Source organism: Hemitrygon akajei, chromosome 5 (genome assembly GCF_048418815.1).
Source record: "Hemitrygon akajei chromosome 5, sHemAka1.3, whole genome shotgun sequence".
Taxonomy (NCBI): domain Eukaryota; kingdom Metazoa; phylum Chordata; class Chondrichthyes; order Myliobatiformes; family Dasyatidae; genus Hemitrygon; species Hemitrygon akajei.
The window spans coordinates 6,638,884-6,659,785 of NC_133128.1; the positions used below are offsets into that span (position 1 = coordinate 6,638,884).

Consider the following 20,902-nt stretch of genomic DNA (forward strand, 5'->3'; position numbering starts at 1 on the left):
CTGCAAGCGAAGGTTGAACCGTGCAGTCATCCAGTTTGGCCAACACGGCACATTATACTTTATTTAGAGATACAGTGTAGAACAGACCTTTCCAGTCCAAAGATGTGCACCACCCAGCAACCCAATCACAGGGCAACTTACAATGACCAATTAACCGAATAAATGGTAGAGTCGACATGGAGAGGATCTTTCCTATAGTGGGGGAGTCTAGCGCCCGAGGGTGCAGCCTCAGAATAGAAGAATGTCCATTTAGAACAGAGATGAGGAGTGGTGCATTTGTGGAATTTGTTGCCACAGGCAACTTTGGAGGCCAAGTCATTGGGTATATTTAAGGCAGAGGTTCTTGATTAGTCCAGGCATGAAAGGTTACGGTGAGAAAGCAGGAGAATGGGGTTGAGAGGAAAAATGGATCAGCCATGATGAAATGATAGAGCAGACTCAATGGGTTGAATGGCCTAATTATGTGCCTTTATGTTATGGTCTAACTGGTATGTCTTTAGAATGTGGGAGGAAACTGGAGCACCCGGAGGAAACCTGCACATTCACAGGAAGGAACATACAACATCCTTACTGATGACGTCGGAATTGAACTCCAAACTCCCCTGAGCTATAATAGCATTACACTAACCAGCTATGCTACCGTGGTGCCCTATTCCCTTCACTCTGTCAGGAGCAGCCATGCCCACATCTGCCTTGGCCTTGAGCAAACTGGGTCCAAGTCCATGACTGGTTCAGAGGAAACAGAGATGTTTACTTAACTGGGACAAGTCGTAATCTGTTTATTACTGTCATATGCATCGAGATACAGAGAAAAACCTGTTTGCATGCTATCCAGACAGATCATTCCATCACAAATAACAGAATACAGGATATAAAGTCAAGTTTATTGTCATCGGGACAAGTATTTGTATCAGAAGTGCAATGAAAAACTTATTTGCAGCAACATCACAGGCACAGAGTATCAGATATTCAATTTTCGCAAAAAGATCATACATTATATATGCAAGAGATTCTGCCGATGCTGGAAACCCAGAGCAACACACATAAAATGCAGGAGGATCTTTATTCCTCTGTTTATTCCTCTCATTGATGCTGTCTGGCCTGCTGAGTTCCTCCAGCATTTTGTATGTTGCTCATAAATTATACACAATTTTTACAAGTTGGAACGGAATTAAAAATAAAATAATAAATGAGGAACACACACAAAATGCTGGATGAACTCAGCAGGTCTACAGAGATGAATAAAAAGTCGATGTTTCAGACTGAGACCCTTCATCGGGACAGGGAAGGAAGGGGAAGGACACCAGAATAAAAAGATGTGGGGGGCGGTTGTTAGAGAGGGGAAGGAACATAGCTAAAAGGTGATAGGTGAAGCTAGGTGGGTGGGAAAGGTAAAGGGCTGGAGTGAAGGAATCTGATAGGACAGGAGAGTGGACCATGGGAGAAAGGGAAAGAAGAGGGATGCAGGGGGAAGTGATAGGCAGGTGAGAAGAGGTAATAGGCTGGAGTAATGAATAGAAGAAGAGGGGAGACAGAGGGGAAAGAATACCAGAAGGAGAAATCAATGTTCCTGCCATCAGGTTGGAGGCTACCCAGAAAGAATATAAGGTGTTGCTCCTCCAACCTGAGAGTAGCCTCATCGAAGGACAAGAGGAGGCCATGAGTTGATATGTCGGAATGGGAATAGGAATCGGAATTATATTTTTTGACCATCAGGAAGTTTCGCTTTTTTGGCAAATGGTGTGGAGGTGCTCAACAAAATGGTACAACAGGTCACAGCAATGTTGAGGAGGTCAATGTAGGACATTGGTTTGGAAGTGTTACAGTTGTAGCGTTATAAATAGTTTTCCAGTTACAGAGAAACTGCAGTTCAAGTAGACAAAAACTTCAAAGGCCCTGGCAAGGTAGATGGGAAAATCAAGATTTCACCTTTGCAGGAGAAGAGGTCCATGCAATTGACATAACAGTGGAATAGAAGTTGTCCTTAAGCCTGATGGTACGTGTTCTCAAGCTGTTGTAGACTGCAGTATACCCAACAAGAAATGGGAGAAGAGAAAATGTCTGGGGGAGGAGGAGTCCTTGGTTATGTTGGCTGCTTTTATGAGGCAGCAGGAAATGTAGACAAAGTCAATGGGGGAGAGACTTGCCTGATGGACTGGGCTGTGCTCCCTGTTATTTTGGGCACAGATTTAAAATGATGGTGAAGAGGCAGATGTGAGTAAGGACTTATTCTTTGCACAGATGTGGTGATGATGTGAAACTCACTGCCTGAAACTCACTGGCTGGTGGGAACACAATCGCAACCTTCAAAGAGGAATTCAGCATACTGTGGATGGAGAGTAATTTCCCGACCTACATGAGAAGTTGGAGAGTGAATTGATGGGAACCATCACAAACTCACTCAAAACAGAAGAGAGACTACCAAAGCTGGAATCTGAAGCGTAGGAATCTTGAGGAACTCAACGGGTTAGGCAGCATTTACGGAGGGACATGATCAGTTGACATTTTGGGTTGAGAACCTTTAATGATAGAAGGAAGATGCATGGTATGAAGAGGTGACTGGATCTGGTAGGTGACAGGTGGATCCAGCTGAGGAGGAAAAATAGGCAAGTAGAGGATGGGACAGTGGGAATAGTGACAGAAGCTGGGAAGTGAAGGATGGAAGTGACAAAGGTCTGCAAACTTAATGGGCCAAAATATCTCCTTGTGCATCTTTAACGGTGCTGTGATTTTAAGTTCTCAAACTCCTTCACTTATAAAACACCAGCTGCTCTGACCAAATGATCAAATCCAGGAGTGGGAGAAATTATTCTTAGGGTCAGAAAATACCTATCAAGTTTTGAGTTCTCTACTGATAAATGACAGGGCCCAGGCAAGGACAAAGGGAACCCTGCCAAACCCAGTAATCTTGATTGGGGCAAGTCGGTCACGGTGCCTCAGAGGGTAATTTTTTTTTTGTTACATAGAAACTTAGAAAACCTACAGCACAATACAGGCCTTTCAGCCCACAAAGCTGTGTCAAACATGTCCTTACTTTAGAAATTACCTAGGGTTACCCATAGCCCTCTATTTTTCTAAGCTATTTTTCTATTGTTCTTGGTTTCTTCCAGTAGACCCGGCCTGCTTAACCCTGGTGAATCCAGCTACCCGTGGCTCGCAGACTCCTGGCCTGCCACCAGCCTTCCCGTCAACGGCAGCAGCAATGGCCCCAGCGACCTGGGAGGAGTTGGGAACTTCAGCCGTGGAGGTGAGTACAAGCCGAGGTTCGGTGCCATTGGGTGAACTCGGGACCTCTGCTGCGAGATCCCAAGGACCCTAGCTAGGAGGGAAGGGAACATGAAGATCTGGATCACGTGAAGACAGTTGAGTTTAGTATGCTGGATATGGATATAGTTGTACTGGTGCAGAACCAGAGATCAGAGTTCAGTCCCAGCATTGTAGCTGTGGAACTAACAATCTAAAGCATAAGAAAAATTATTCATTTATAATGGTGACCATGAACACGACGAATGCCCCAGCTAGTTCACTGCAGTCATTCAACAGGTGACACCCGGCTAATCTGTCATCCTTAAAGATTTAAAGATCACCTTTATTTGGCACAGGTGTATTGAAGCATCGAAACATAGAGTGAGATATGTTGTTTGCGCCAACGACCAACACATCTGAGGATTCTGCTGGGGAGCCCGAAAGTGTCAGCATGCTTCTGGAGCCAACGTAGCGTGTCCATAACTTGCTAACCCTAACCCATACATCCAATACCTACCAATCTCTGCCTAAATACATTGATGGGCCAACTTACCCGGGAAAGCCCCAGCGAACAGGTCTCCAGCATTGAATCTGGCTCTGTGGTTCTTAAGGGAAATGGAGAGAAGCGGAGAGACTGGTAGGGATAGAGGATTCAGAATCAGGTTGAATATCACTGGCAAATGTCATGAAATCTTTTGCTTTCTAGTAGCAATACATTGTAATACACAATAATAGTAATAAAATGAAAATTACAGTAAGTATATCTATAAAAATAAATGAAATAAGTAGCGTACAAAGAGAAGAGAAATAATGAAGTAGAGTTCATGGGTTTATTGTCCATTCAGAAACTTGATGGCGGAGGGGAAGAAGCTGTTCCTGAAACTCTGTGTGTGTGCCTTCAGGCTCCTGCACCTCATTCTTGATGGTAGCAATGAGAAGAGTTCATGTCCTGGATGATGGGGGTCCTTAATTGTGGATGCCACCTTTTAGAGGCATCACCTTTTGAAGGTGTCCTAGATGCAGGGAAAGCTAATGCCCATAATGTAGCTAGCTGAGTTTACAACTGTCTGCAGCTTTTTCTGATTCTGTGCCATGGCCCCTCCATACCAGATGGTGATACAACCAGTTAGAATGCTCCCCATGGTATATCTGTAGAAATTTGTGAGAATCATTGATGACATACCAATTCTCCTCAAACTCGTAATGAAATATAGCCACTGTTGTGCCTTCTTTGTAACTGCATCAATATGTTGAGCCCAAGGTAGATCTTCAAAAGATGTTAAGATAGATGGATATTTTATTGATCCCAAAGGAAATTTCAGTGTTACAGTAACATTGCAATTGCACAGATATACCAATATACAAATATTAGAAGAAAATTAAAGAAGAATAAAAAATAAGTTATGTCAACCAGTCTATCAGGAGGGAGTCATCGCCACTCTCGCTAGAGGTTGACTCATTATAGAGCCTAATAGCCGAGGGTAAGAATGACCTCATATAGCACTCTTTGGAGCAGCGCAGTTGCACCTAGGAACACCCAGGAACTTAAAACTGCTCATCCTTTCCACTTCTGATTTCTCTATGAGGACTGGTGTGTGTTCCCCTGACTTCCCCTTCCTGAGGTTCACTATCAGTTCCTTGGTCTTGCTGTCATTAAGTGCCAGGTTGTTGCTGTAACACCACTCAACCAGCAGACCTATCTCACTCCTGTACACCTCCTCATCACTTTCTGAAATTCTGCCAACAATAGCTTTTCCTTCTGCAAATTCATAGATGGAATTTGAGCTACGCCTAGTCACACAGTGAGTGTACAGTGAATGGAGCAGAGGGCTAAGCTCACATCTTTGATGTGCACCAGTGTTGATTGTCAGTGAAGATGCGATGTTATCTCCAACTTTCACTGACTGCAGTTTCCCAGTGACGATGTCAAGGATCCCCTTGCAGAAGGAGGTACAGAGGCCCAGGTTTGGGAGCTTGTTGATTAGAACCTGAAGGTATTATTGCATTGAAAAAAACAGCAGTCTGACATAAGTATTACTTTTGTCCAGCAGAATGGAGAGCAGTGAGATCGCATCCATTGTAGACCTATCGGGCAATAGAAAAATTATAGCAGGTCCAGACAATTGCTTAGGCAGGAATTATTTCTGGTCGTGACCAATGTCTCAAAGCACTTCATCAAATTAGAGTGAGTGCAACTGGGCAATGGTCGTTGAGGCAGTGGTATGAAGCAAGTGGTATATTACTTCCCAGAGCCAGGGTCTTCCACCAGGTCTTTAGTCAGACATTCAACCTCCTTATCATCCTGTTCTTATCCTCAATGGCGCAGGAATGCTATACATCCAATGATTTGGCTTCCATAGATTTGTGTAGCAACAGATTCCATAGTTTCACCACCCTCTGGTTGAAAAAAAAATGCCTGGACATCTCAGTTCTAAAGTGATGTCCATCTGAGGCCGTACCACAGAAAGGGAATTATTCCAGTTCCCTTCCTGTCTCTCTACATGCCTTTCGTTATTTGTTGAAGTAATTATCAAATTCATTACTGAAGTTCTTCACAATCTGCTCCCACTGCCCATTCAGGCAAATCCTTCGGAATCACAGTAACTCACTTATATTGATGTTTGTTTTCTTTTTTATGCTGCAAGGTTTCTAGGAAATATTTTACATTCAACGTGTTCAGTGAAAGGTTCATTTACCTCACACCTTAACTCAAGTAAACCCGGCTGACAGGTGGAAAATCCGATTGAGATGAGACACCAAAGTACACCAGGTATATTAGGAAAGGTGGCCGAGAAAATGGTGAAAGAGAGAGGTTTTAAAGCATGCCATGGACAAGGAAGGAAGGAGAGAGACTGAGGAAATGCTGGAGCTGGCAACCTGGGCACAGCCAGTGGTTGGGGCTGATTAAATACAAGTATAGTGATCTCAGAGTATTCGGATGAGACTGAAAAGGTAGTGAGGGCCAAAACTGTGCAGAGATTTTAACAGGAATTGGAAATTTTAAATGGAGGCCAGATGCTGAGCATCACGCTGTGTAATTCCTGCAATTTCTCGGTGTTGTTTTTATATATAAAGGATGGATTTAGTCAGTGGATTGTGAAGGGCATTGAGCATATCACAGATGGGGACTGTATATCATCTCCCCTCTGTTGGTTCATGGACTGCATCTGTTCCGAAACACTTACACTCAGGATGACATGTTTATTTTTCATGTCAGATGTGGTCGTTTGCAGACTCGCCTACGGATCACTGACTAGTTTTTTCTCTTTCCCTCTCTCCCTGCCTTTTATTTCCTAACTCTCTTGGGCACTCTCACTCTCTCTCCTTTTCTCCCCTTTCTCCCTCTTTCTGCTTCCCTGCCTCACTCCTCTTTTCCTCTGTTTCCCCTCTCTGTTATCCCCTCCCCTTCTCTCTCCCTTCTCTAACTCTTTCTCGCCTCCCCTTCTCCTCTGTCCCTCACCCCTTCCCCATTCTCTTCTCCTCTTCTCTCTCTATTTCCTCCATCCCCTACTCTCTTTTTGCCCTGCTTTTCAATTTTTCTCTTCTTCCTTTCCATCTCTCTCATTCACTCTCTCTATCCCTCATGTTTTGCTTCTCTCATCCATACTCTCCCTTTCCCTCTTTTACTTGTTGTCTCTTTCTCTCTTCACCTGCTCTTCCTTTTCTTTCTCCCCTTCCACTGCCCTCTCTCTCTCTACCACTCTCTTCCCTCTCTCCCCTCTCTCCCACACTCTTTCCCTCCCTCTCTTCACTCTCTTTTGTTCTTTCCACATTCTCTCTCTCACTCTCTCTTCCCTTGTTTCCGCCACTTTCTTTCCCTCCCTCCCTCCTCACACTGCCTCTCTTTCTCTCTTTTTTCTCTCCCCTATCTCTCCCCTTTTCTCCCTTCTACACTTTCCACCATTCTCTCTCTCCTTCTCCCCTTTTCTCCCTTGCTTTCTTTCACTGCCACCCCCCTCTCCCACTACCCTCTCCCCTCCCCCTCTCTCTCTCCTCTGCTCCCTCCCTTCAACCTCACCCCTTCCTCCTCTGCCCTCACACACCTTGCCCCCACACGTCCCTCAGGCCAGAGTGATAAACTGGGAACTATGCTGTCGGACAGCGCCATTTACAGCAGCATCGATGTCACCACTAAGGCCGGCTTCAGCAGCCCAGGACAGGTCACCCAGGCCACGCCATACGCCACCACCCAGATCCTCCACTCCAGCAGCATCCAGGAGCTGGCCGTTGACCTGCCCGACCCCCAGTGGAAGAACTCCGCCCAGCAGAAGTCTGACTCTTCTGGATGCACATACTCTCTGCCGGAGCAGAACAAGTTCAACAATGGTGAGTGGGAAAGGTGTACAACTTGGGGTAAGTTCAGTTAGAGTGCACAGACACTTCAAAGACAAATGAGAAGGCTTTCATTGTGCTTCAGACAAGGAGTTTCAGCATCATGGCTTCATGTTTTTGGCATCCTAGATGTATATGAGCCTGGACATGTGGAATTATGAAGAACTGGAACATAAATTTGAATTTACATCAGTCTGCACGAATCCACAACTCTTCCTTCCACCTTCTTCCCAAATCCCTCACCATCTTCAAACTATTTTTCACAATTCTGCACCCCAACCTCCTCCTCAATCCTCAAGCCCTCTGTATCCATCTCCTTGTTCTTCCTCAAAACAATCGACATACCTTCATCTACGTTCTCCCCATATTTCTCAATACCACCAACCAACCTTCTCCCTAATCTTCAAGCCCTACACACCCACCTTCTCCCTGCCCACCCTAAACCTACCGATATACGTTCTTCCCCAGTCCCATCTCCCACATTCTCCCCATATTTCTCAATATCACTGACCAACCTTCTCCCCAATCTTCAACCCCTACACACCCAACTTCTCTCTGTTCACCCAAAACCCACCCACATATCTTCTTCCCCAGTCCTATCTCCCACATTCTGCTCATATTTCTCAATGCTACTGACCAACCTTTTCCCCAATCTTCAACTCCTACACAGCTAGGAGTCCACGTGAAATCCTGCAGACTTTAGCCCAAAGATTGCTTCTGCATCCTGGGATTAAACAAGCCAAAGTTTTATTGCAGTGGGTTTTGCACCCATTTTCCTTTTGTGCACCATTAAAATGGAACCAGATGCAAAAACAATGGTCCCGATGATGAGACTCGTGTTTGCAAGTAGTTTTTGCTGTTTCCTTAGAACCTCCACTGCTTTTGCTTTAACTGCATGTACTTGCATGTGCTTGCACCATGACCTAATAACACCTGATGCCGCTGTGACTTCTACCCTTTGACCTTTAGCCCTGCTTATCATCCCTGACTACCGATTGGCTGAGGGATTGTCTAACAGAATGCCTCACAACCATTCTGAGGACTTCAGCACCTCCAGTTCCCACAACAGCTCAGAAAGAAGCCTCTCAGGTTTGTCCTCCATACTAACACTACCATCTGAATCCCATGAGAACAGAAGAAAATCTGCGGATGCTCGAAATCCAAGCAACACACACAAAATTATGGAGGAACTCAGCAGGTCAGACAGCATCTATGTAAAAGAGTAAACAGTTGACTTTTTGGGCTGAGACCCTTCATCAGGACCCTTCATGCTAATGAAGTGTCTCATCCCGAAACATTGACTATTCTCTTTTCCATAGATGAAACCTAGCCTGCTGAGTTCCTCTGGTATTTTGTCTGTGTTGCCCATGGAAACAGGTCTGGCGATGTATTAATGAGATGGGTCAATCTATGACAAGCAGTTTCCTTGTGCACTCTGTCTTGTTGGAAGCTAACAATGATGTACTCATGCTTGGAGATTAATTTCTTTTCCTTAACTCCAGCCTGAAGAAAAGGGAGAGACTTTCAGTGTATCAAAGGGTCCCAGAGATGCTGTGGACTGGTCAGTAGGGTAAAGAATAAAATATGTCAAACAGCTAACCCATGCCAACTTCCTAGCAACCATGAGAGGACAGGGGACTGATCACTGAAGTTTGTTATGTTACCAAAGAATCTACAGGGGATCCCAACCCTATGTTATGGCATAGAGCCCAGGTTGGGAACCCTTGCTCTACAGATGTACTGTGGAGAACTTTCAAACTGGTTGCATCACCATCTGGTATGGAGGGACCAACGCACAGGATCGGAAAAAGACGTAGAGGATTGTAATCTCAGCCTGTTCCAACATGGACACTAGCTTCCCCACCAATGAGGACATCTTCAAAAAACAATGCCTCAGAAAGGCAGCATCCATTGTTAAGGACCTCCATCATCCAGGACATGCCCTCTTCTCATCTCTACCATCAGGGAGGATATACAGGAGCCTAAAGACACACACTCAGTGTGTCAGGAACAGTTTCTTCCCCTCCACCATCAGATTTCTGAACGGATGATGAACCCATGAACACTACCTCATTATTTTGTTCTCTTTTTTGCACTTCTGGTTTAATTTTTTTAAATTTTCTTATTATAATTTACAGTATATTTTATGGATTGCACTGTACTGACATCACAAAGCAACACGTCTTAACATATGTCGGTGACAATAAATCTGACCCAGACTCAGATCCTTCAGATCAGATACCTGGACTATCAGGAGCTGTCCCTGTACTCCTGTAGCAGTCTGCACTCCCAGCATGGATGTTGGAATCAGAATGAGGTTTAAAATCACAAGACCATAAGACACAGGAGAAGAATTAGGCCGGTCGGCCAATAAGGTCTGGTCCGCCATTCCGTCATGGCTGATTTATTATCCCTCTCAATTCCATTTTCCTCCCTTCGCCCTGTAACCTTTCATGTACTGACCTGTTAAACTCCACTTTAAATATATTCACTGACTTTGCCTCCGCAGCCACCTGTGGTGACAAATTCCACAGATTCACCACCCTCTGGCTAAAGAAAGTCCTCCTCAACTCCATTCCAAATGGACATCCCTCTAATCTGAGTCTGCACCCCCTGATCCTCTGTTTGTCTGCAGCAGGACAGAGGAACAGAAAAAATCTGAGGTGGAAATCAAGAGGTAGTGAGGTAGTCTTCATGGGTTCATTGTCCATTCAGAAATCTGATGGTGGAGCGGAAGAAGCTGTTCCTGAAACGGCTTCTCTTCCCCAGTAGTAACAATGAGAAAAGTCACATCTGGATAGTGAGGGTCCTTAGAGGTGGATGCTGCCTTCTCGAGGCAGCACCTTTTGAAGATGACCTCAATGGTGGGGAGGGTTGTGATCATGATGGAGCTGGCTGAGTTTACAAACCTCTACGGCTTTTTCAAATCCTTCACTCTGTACCTATCTGTGCCTGTCCTGGGAGTGTGTGATGGGACAGTGTAGAGGGAGCTTCACTCTGTATCTAACTGTCCCTGCCCCGGGAGTGTGTGATGGGACAGTGTAGAGGGAGTTTCACTCTGTATCTGACTGTCCCTGTCCTGGGAGTGTGTGATGGGACAGTGTAGAGGGGGCTTCACTCTGTATCTAACTGTCCTTGTCCTGGGAGTGTGTGATGGGACAGTGTAGAGGAAAATTCACTATGCATGCCATGTGTACCTTTCCTATCCTGGGTGTGGTGATGGGACTGGGCAAACGCTGCTTAATTCTGCATGTAACCTATGTTGTGTCTGATCTGAGCACATTTGAAGTTAACTCAGTATCTGAAGCAGTGTTAAATGTGTAATCCTCAGACCTACTGACAACTCCCTGGGAGTAGAATCAATAGTGCACATCATGTTTTTATACAGAGAGTGATGGGTATGTGGAACATCCACTCAGGGTGGCGGTAGAGGCAAATATATTAGGGACATGAACAGACTCTTAGGTAGGTGCATGGATGAAAGAATAATGGAGAGAATTGTTAGGTTGATCTTAGAACAGGTTAAAAGGTTGGCACAACATCGTGCGCCAACGGCCTGTTCTATGTTTTATGTTGTGAGGTTTACCATCATCTGTCTTCTAAATCACTCATTTCCTCCAGCCATGGTAGTGTAGCGGTTGGAGTGATGATGTTACAGTTCAGTGCTTCAGACTTCAGAATTCAATCTGTTGCCCTCTGTAAGGAGTTTGTGTGTCCTCCCTGCGGAACGCATGGGTTTTCTTCGAGTACTCTGGTTTCCTTGCACAATACAAAGGTGTACCGGTTAATATAGGTTAATTCGTCAATGGAAATTGTTCTGTGATTAGGCAAGAGTTAAATTGGGGGTTGTTGTACAGTGTGGCTCAAAGGTCTGGGAAAACCAATTCTGCACTCTTTCTCTAACCCTGCCTGTAACATTTCCTCATTGCTGTCTCATCCAGAATGGTCTGATGTTGTTATGTCCACATCACTTCATACTCCTGATATTCAAGTGCCTGTCATCCTGTCATGGAACATAGAACAGTACAGACAGGAACTGGCCCTTCATCCCACACGCTAATTTCACTAATGGCACCTGATATATTCTGCTGGCTCATGATCCCGTGATAGAAGAGCTAACCTTTGAGAAGTACTTAGTGGCTCAGGGCTTGTATTCACTGGAGTTGAGAAGAATGGAGGGGTGGCGAAGGGTGGGAAATCTCATTGAAACCTACTGAATACTGAAAGGGCTAAATGGAGTGGATATGCAAAGGACTTTTCCAAAAGTGCAGAAATTTAGGACCAGAAGGCACAGCCTCAGAATAGAAGGATGTCCATTTAGAAGAGAAATGAGGAGGAACTTCTTTAACCAGAGGATGGTGAATCTGAGGAACTCATTACCGTAAATGGCAGTGGAGGTCAAATCACTGGGTATACTTAAAGTGGAGGCCCATAAGTTGTTGATTTAGATTATAAAACCGTAAAATATAGGAGCAGAATTAGGCCTTTTGGCCCATCGAGTCTGCTCCGCCATTCAGTCATGGCTGATCTTTTCTTCCCCTCCTCAAGCCCATTCCCTGGCCTTCTCCCCATAACCTTTGATGCCATGTCTAATGAAGGACCTATCAATTTTTACCGTAAATACACCCAATGACCTGGCCTCCACAGCTGCCTATGGTAACACATTCTAGAAATTCACCACCCTCTAGCTAAAGAAACTTCCCACATCTTTTTTTTTAAATGAATGTCCCTTCATCCTGAGGCTGCGCCCTCTTGTCATAGGCTCCCCCATTACGGGAAACATCCTTTCCACATCTGCTCTGTCTAGGCCTGTCAAAATTCAAAAGCTTTCAAAGAGATGGCCCCCTCACCCTTCTAAGTTCCAATGAGTACAAACCCAGAGCCATCTAACTTCCCTCATATGATAACCCTTTCATTCCAGAATCATTCTTTTAACCCCCTCTGGACCCTCTCCAATGCCAGCTCATCTTTTCTGAGACAAGGAGCCCTAAACTGTTCACAATACTCAAGGTGAGGCCTTACCAGTATCTTACAAAGCCTCAACTTCACATCCCTGCTCTTGTATTCTAGGCCTCTTGAAACAAATGCTAACATTGCATTTGCCTTCCTCACCACCAACTCTATGCACAAGTTAACCTTTAGGATGTTCTGTACAAGGACTCCCAAGTCCCTCTGCATCTCAGATTCATGCAGTTTCTCTCCATTTAGAAAATAGTCCGCACATTTATTTCTACTACCAAATTTCATGGCCATGCATTTTACAACATTGTATTTCATTTGCCACTTTCTTGCCCATTCTCCTAATCTGTCTAATTCCTCCTGCAGCCTACCTGTTTCCTTAACACTACCTGCCCTTTCAACAATCTTTCAAGAATCCGTAGATTCTGGCATTGTACTGGATGACTGGAAAATTGCAAATGTTACACCACTATTTAAGAAGGGTGGGAGGCAGCAGAAAGGAAACTATACACCTGTTAGCCTGACCTCAGTGGTTGGTAAGTTATTGGAACCAATTTTTAGGGATGAGATTACGGAGTACCTGGAGGCACGTGACAAGATAGGTCAAGGCCAGCATTGTTTCCTGAAAGGAAAATCCTGCCTGACTAACCTACTACAATTCTTTGAGGAAATTACAAGCAGGGTAGACAAAGGAGATGTAGTAGACGTGGTGTACTTGGATTTTCAGAAGCCCTTTGACAAGGTGCCACACGTGAGGCTGCTTTGCAAGGTAAGAACTCATGGAATTACAGGGAAGTTACTAGTGTGGGTGGAGCATTGGCTGGTCGGCAGAAAACAGAGCGTGGGAATAAAGGGATCCTATTCTGGCTGGCTGACAGTTACCAGTGGAGTTCCACAGAGGTCAGTGTTGGGACCGCTGCTTTTTACGATGCATGTCAATGATTTGGACTATGGGATTAATGGATTTGTAGCTAAATTTGCCAATGATACAAAGATAGGTGGAGGAGTGAGTATTGTTGAGGAAACAGAGAGACTTAGATACTTCAGGGGAATGGGCAAAGTGGCAAATGAAATACAATGTTAGAAAGTGTATGGTCGTGCACTTTGGTGGAAGAAATAAATGGGCAGACTATTGTTTAGATGGGGAACGAATTCAAAATGCAAAGATGAAAAGGGACTTGGAAGTCCTTGTGCAAGATACCCTAAAGGTTAATCTCAAGGTTGAGTCGATTGTGAAGAAGGTGAATGCAATGTTGGCATTCATTTCTAGAGATATAGAATATAAGAGCAGGGATGTGATGTTGAGGCCCTATAAGGCATTCGTGAGACCACACTTGGAATATTGTGTGCAGTTTTGGGCTCCTTATTTTAGAAAAAATATACTGACATTGGAGAGGGTTCAGAGAAGATTCACAAGAATGATTCCAGGAATGAAAGGTTTACCGTATGAGGAACGTCTGGCAGCTCTTGGGCTGTATTCCCTGGAGTTCAGGAGAATGAGTGGGGATCTCATAGAAACATTCCGAATGTTAAAAGGCTTGAACAGATTAGATATAGCAAAATTATTTCCCATGGTAGGAGAGTCTAGGACAAGAGGGCACGTCTTCAGGATTGAAGGATGTTCTTTTAGAACTGAGATGCAGAGAAATTACCAGTCAGAGGGTGGAAGATCTGTGGATTTTGTTGCCACAAGCGGCTGTGGAAGCCAAATCATTGGGTGTATTTAAGGCAGAGAAAGATAGGTTCTTGATTAGCCAGGGCATCAAAGGGTATGGGGTGAAAGCAGGGGAGTGGGGATGACTGGAAGAATTGGATCAGCCCGTGATTGAATGGTGGAGCAGACTTGATGGGCCAAATGTCCTACTTCTGCTCCTATATCTTATGGTTTTATAATCTTCATATTGTCTGCAAACTTGGCAACAAAGCCATCTATTCCATCATCTACATTATTGATGTGCAGCAAAAAAAGAAGTGGTCCCGACACCAACCCCTGCAGAATACTACTTGTTACTGGCAGCCAACCAGAAAAGGATCCTTTTATTCCCACTTGCTGCCTCCTACCAGTCAGCCAATGCTCTACCTATGCCAGTAACTCTAACACTATCTCCTTCAGATCCTTTGGGTGCGGTCCATCTGGACCACGTGACCTATCTGTCCTGAGGTCTTTCAGCTTTTCGAGCACCTTCTCCCTTGTAGTAGTAACTGCACCAAATTCTCGTCCGTCTCGCACTACAGCATCTAGCACATTGCAAGTATCTTGCACTTTGAAGAATGATGCAAAAGACTCATTTAGTTCATCTGTCATCTCCTTGCCTCCGTTATTATTTCTCCGGCCTCATTTTCTAGCGGTCCTATATCCATTATCATCTCTCTTTTATTTTTTACATACTTGAAAAAGCTTTTTCTATCCACCTTGATATTGTTTGCTAGCTTGCTTTCATATTTCATCTTTTCCCTTGGAATGATTATTTTAGTTGCTTCCTGTAGGTTTTAAAAAACTTTCCAATCCTCTATCTTCCCACTAATTTTTGCTTTGTTTTATGCCCTCTCTTTTGTTTTTACATTAGCTTTGACTTCCCTGTCTGCCACACCACAGTCCAATACTATTTTGCCACTTGGCTATTTCTTCATTTTTATACCCTCCTGTACCCTGTACCCTGCCCATTTTTCCCAGAAACTCACACCATTGCTGCTCTGTTGTCATCCCTTCCAGCAGCTCCTTCCAATTTACTTTGGCCAACTCCTCTCTCATACCACTGTAATTTCCCTTACTCCACTGAAATACTGCTACATCAGACTTTACTTTCACCCTATCAAATTTTAAGTTGAACTCAATCGCATTGTGATCACTGGCTCCTAAGGGCTCTTTTACCTTAAGCTCCCTAATTGCCTCAGGTTCATTACATAACACCCAATTCAGTATAGATGATCCCCTAGTAGACTCAATGACAAACTGCTCTAAAAAGCTATCTTGTAGGCATTCAACAAACTCACTCTCTTGAGATCCCACAGATTTGTTGAAATTTGTAAGGATGCCCATGGTTACATGGAGAAGGCAGGAGAATGGGTTTAAGAGGGAATAGAAATCAGCCATGTTCGAATGGTGGAGATTCAATCGGCTGAATGGTGTAAATCTACTCTTGTGTCTTACGATCTGATGAAAATAGTGTGAGCCCCTGGATACAGGCTTTAGGCAACAAAGGCCCCGTTGAGTGCTCCGCTTAGCTCTCATCCCAGTCGGCCAGACTTTGCTGCACCACCTGCCTTCTGTGATAGATCTCTCCCAAGGAAAGCTGAGGTTGATAAGTTCTTAATTAGCCAGGGCATCAAAGATTACAGGGAGAAGGATGGAGAATTGGGTTGAGAGAGGAATAAAATCTGCCATGATTAAATGGTGGAGCACTCGATGAGCCAAATATCTTAATTCAGCTCTAATGCCTGATGGTCCAAACCCAATCTGACTCTGATTCCCTGCACTTGTTCTGAACACACACCCATTCCTCTGGTTAACAGGCCCGTTCCTGGTCTGTCTGTTCCCGACACTGAACCCACGTCAACCCTCCTCCTCCTTCTCTCATCACCTTACCTTGTTTGAAGTATAATATGAAATGATGAAACCTACAGACAATAGTTGGAACAGTCAATCTGTGCAGAGCAAGAGATAGACAGACAGATATGTTTCAAATGCATCTCTTGTCAAAACAGGCCACGCTTTCTGCATCCTTTCCTCTGCTCTCTCGCAGATTGCTTCTATCGTCTTCCCTTTCCTGCTTCAGAATTCCTGAATGCTCGTTATTTTGCCTCTATGCTTTGTGTCCCTCTCCAGCAGCGAGGAGATGCATTGGGGTTAGGGTAGGGTTCATCTCTTTTCCATCGGCACAGTTTTGTTCTCAGGAGAACAGAAGGCAGCTTTTCCAGCCCAATGCACCAAGGTCATCATCTGTGTCTGTCCACCCACCTGGACTCTAACTGTTAATAAGCAATGAAGTTAATTTCCAGTCACCACAATTTTTTTGAGAGAGTTCCAGATTTCCCTTTCTCCTTGCAAAAGAGCTGCTTACTAAGAAATTGACATGGTGCCATATGTGTACTTTGATAATAAATTTACTTTGAAATTTGTTGAATGTTGGCTCTCAATTTGAGGAACAAAGTTCCATTGAAAACAAACCCAGCCTGTCCAGTCCTCCCCATAACTGAAATGCTCCACTCCAGACGAAATTCTGGTAAATCTCCTCTGCTTCCTCTCTACTGCATTCAGATGCAGTGACCAGAACTGCACACAGTTCTCAAGCTATGGTCTAATTAATGTTAGAATCAGAATCAGAATTGGCACTGGAGTGAGTGACGCCACTTGTGGGCAGGTCCCAGCACACTCTTGGTATGTTTGCTAAAGCAAACAGTGTATTTCACTGTATATTTCAAACTATATGTGATAAATAACTCTGAATCTGCATAAATATGAATCAGAATCAGATTTATTGTCACAAATTTGTTGTTTTGCAGCAATGGTACACTACAAAACATTAAAAAATGGAAATAATTCGGTAGGTGAGAGACACACCACAGCTCTTTAAAGGATGCAGAGAAGAAACATCTCTTTGAAGTACTTGCAAAAAACAGCTGCCCACAGAACTTTATATAAAGATGCCCACAAAGTCAACAATGCACCAACCACACCGTGACTAAACGGGTTGTCCTTTCATACATTGGAAGTCTCTCGAAAATTATGGCCCAATTGCTCCGAAAACAGAGACTTTCTGTCACACACAAGTTAACAGCAATGTTGAGGACACTACTCTGCAGAAGAAAAGTTCGAAACAAATGATTAGACTATCGAGTGGAATCCGGGATCAGCCATGATGGAATGGCAGAGCAGACTCAATGGGCTAATGGCCTAATTCTGCTCGTTATGTCTTATGGTCTTATGGTCTAGGACCAATGTGGCTTAGAAAATTGAACGTGGGGACTGCAGCAAATAATACATCAGCCAAACTGGGAGAAAACTATCCACAAGGATCCATGAACATCAATTGGCTGTGAGGCGGCATGACAAACTCTCCCTCTTCTCTACCCATGAAGATCGAAGGGAGCACAAATGCGACTGAGCTTCAGAGAAAGTCATGACACAAGCAAGCACGCGGCATGCAAGAAAATTTCTAGAAATGTGGTTTTCCACAAACAATTCTGTGAACAAACATTTAGAACATTTAGCCCTTGATTTTATTTAGACCATAAGACAAAGGAGCGGAAGTCAGCCATTTTGCCCATCAAGTCTGCTCCGCCATTTCATCATGAGCTGATCCAATTTCCCCTTTAGTCCCATTCCCCCGCCTTCTCACCATAACCTTTGATGCCCCGACTACTCAGATACCTATCAATCTCTGCCTTAAATACACCCAATGACTTGGCCTCCACTGCCGCCCGTGGCAACAAATTCCACAGATTCACCACCCTCTGGCTAAAAATTTTTTTTGCATCTCTGTTCTGAATGGGCGCCCTGCAAACCTCAAGTCATGTCCTCTTGTACTAGACTCCCCCACCATGGGAAACAAATTTGCCACATCCACTCTGTCCATGCCTTTCAACATTCAAAATGTTTCTATGAGGTCCCCCCTCATTCTTCTAAACTCCAAGGAGTACAGTCCAAGAGCGGTCAAACATTCCTCATATGTTAACCCTCTCTTTCCCGGAATCATTCTAGTGAATCTTCTCTGAACCCTCTCCAATGTCAGCACATCCTTTCTTAAATAAGGAGCCCAAAACTGCACACAGTATTTCAAGTGAGGTCTTACCACTGCCTTATAGAGCCTCAACATCACATCCCTGCTCCTATACTCTATTCCTCTAGAAATGAATGCCAACATTGCATTTGCCTTCTTCACCACCGACTCAACCTGGAGGTTAACCTTAAGAGTATCCTGCACGAGGACTCCCAATTCCCATTGCATCTCAGAACTTTGAATTCTCTCCCCATTTAAATAATAGTCTGCCCGTTTAATTCTTCTACCAAAGTGCATAACCGTACACTTTCTGACATTGTAATTCATTTGCCACTTCTTTGCCCATTCCTCCAATCCTCCAATCTATCCAAGTGAATTATGTGTCGTTGTGGACCAAATTCCAGACCACAATACACGAATTTCACCACACAACCAATCAGCAACAAGATTTCCTCACTACATCACAAATGAGTTTCCGAAATGATGCCCAATCAGCAGATTGGAGGACACACTACAATCAACAGAGTACTAACAATGTCTTCTTGCATGGTGACAAAATGTTTGCAAATAAATTGCCAAGATTGGAGAGCAAGCCAACCCAACCACATAAAAAAATCAAATCAAATCAAATCAAGCTTAATTGTCATTCAAACCGTACATGGATATAGCCAAATGAGACAGTGTTCCTCTAAGGCCAAGGTGCAAAAATTCAAAATAGTAAGAAAGGGGAAAAAAAGAACATGACAAGTGAGAAAACATATTTTTAGTCCTGAGCAACAGGCCCTGCAAGTTAATGGTTCCCAGCAGTCCAGCCTGTAATTCCACAGAGCCAATACTGGAGGGCAGCACCAAAGGGAGAGGCTCTCCCCCCCCCCACCCCACCCCGGCCAAACTGAGCCCGGATGCCATGCTACAATGCAAACCCAAGGACTGAGGCCTTGATCAAGAGAAAATCCGCAGATGCTGGATATCCGAGCAACACACACAAAATGCTGGAGGATCTCAGCAGGCTAGGCAGCATCTATGAAAAAAAAATTACAATCAACGTTTCGGCCCAAAACCTTTTGGCAAGGAGGGTCCTGCTGAAACGTCGACTGTGTTTTTTTCCATAGATGCTGCCTGGCCAGCTGAGTTCCTTCAGCATTCTGTGTGTGTGACTGAGGCCTTGTCCTTTTTACAACTGAGGCAACACTGCTGCCTCGCTGCCTGTGTCACCACCAGGCAAGGGAAGCAGGGCTGTGGCAATCAGTGTCCAGCGGGGTTTTGCAATTGTGAAAGTAGTGTCCAAGCCAGTCACTCACAGTTGCACTACTTGACACCTTCACACCAACACGAAGGCACCAACTGCAGTGCCTCCGAATAGCAGGCAGCAGCACGACCTCAACCCAGGCCAGCTCTTCTGAACCCAGTCTGTCTCCTGTGGCCAGACGGCCTAACACAAATGTTCTGGCCTGGCAGCCTGGCTCGGAACCCCAGGCCTGACAGCTCGGCTCGACCCCACCAAGCCCAATGGGCTGACATGACTCTCTTGGCCCAATGGGCTGAGTGGCCTTCTCTGAACCGCAGGCCTGACAGCTCGGCTCGACCCCACCTGGCCCAATGGGCTGACATGAATCTCTTGGCCCAATGGGCTGAGTGGCCTTCTCTGAGCCGCAGGCTAGCTCTTATGGCACCCCGGCTGGCGACTCTGGATAATGAGCAGCTCGCTGATGCAGTGGACCTGCCGTACAGTAGTTACTGGAGTCAAGAATAGTCTTACTACGTACAGAAACACATTTAACAAAGAAGAGAGCACCTTTGACAGGACCCTGAGAGGTCACTGTGTGTATATGTGCCACCATTTTATCTATAATTAATGATAAGAAATATAAAAAATAAATAAGAGTGTAAAAAGAAAATAGTGGGGTAGTATTCATGAGCTACCATGCCTTGGAAATTATATCTTCTTCTTAATTAAATATCCCTCCAGTCAAACATGTTCCAAACAAAGATCTTGATTATCAGTACAGAGCTGATGGGCTGAAGGGCCCCTTTCATACTGTGGGACTTCTCTTTAAAGCTGAAGACTGAGAGATGACCTGACAGAGTTTTTCAAGATAATGCAGAAGTTTGATAAGGTTTGATGTGGAGGTGTTTTTAATTGCATAGGAGACAGATCCTGGGCTCGCTGGCAATGGAGGGTCAGTGGGATTTTAGAATAATCTCCTTCATACAGCAGACAGGGGATAAGAGGCAGCTCACTCCAAAAGGGAGAGATCACAAGGAAGAGCAGAGGTAAATCTGATGGGAAACTGGATAAACATATAAGGGGGAATGTAATAGAGAGTTAAAGTGATTCAAAAAGAGGGTGGAGAGATCTGAGCAAGAAGAACTGTGATTAATGAGGTATGATTGGTGGTCGGTGTAGACTCGATGGGCCAAATGGCCGGCTTCCATTCTCTCTGTTTCTCTAAGACCATAAGAAATAGGAGCAGAATTAGGGCATTTGACCCATCAAGTCACCTCTGCCATTCTGTTAGGGCTGATTTATTTACCCTCTCAACTCCATTCTCCTGCCTTCTCCCCATAACCTTTGACTCCCTGACTAATCAAGAACCTATCAACCTCCACTTTAAATATACACAATGACTTGGCTTCCATAGGCT

The 20,902-nt window shown here is 44.5% G+C and overlaps 1 protein-coding gene across 5 annotated transcripts in view; it reads left to right on the forward strand.

Annotated features, from left to right (window-relative positions):
- robo2 (roundabout, axon guidance receptor, homolog 2 (Drosophila)) overlaps positions 1-20,902 on the forward strand; it is a 1,389,008-nt gene that overhangs the window by 1,286,465 nt on the left and 81,641 nt on the right. For all 5 annotated transcript variants that reach the window (XM_073044783.1, XM_073044782.1, XM_073044780.1 and 2 more), the window contains 3 exons: positions 3,111-3,247; positions 7,312-7,572; positions 8,548-8,667. In XM_073044783.1, the coding sequence (XP_072900884.1) occupies positions 3,111-3,247; positions 7,312-7,572; positions 8,548-8,667 (518 nt within the window). The remainder of the gene's footprint in view (positions 1-3,110; positions 3,248-7,311; positions 7,573-8,547; positions 8,668-20,902) is intronic.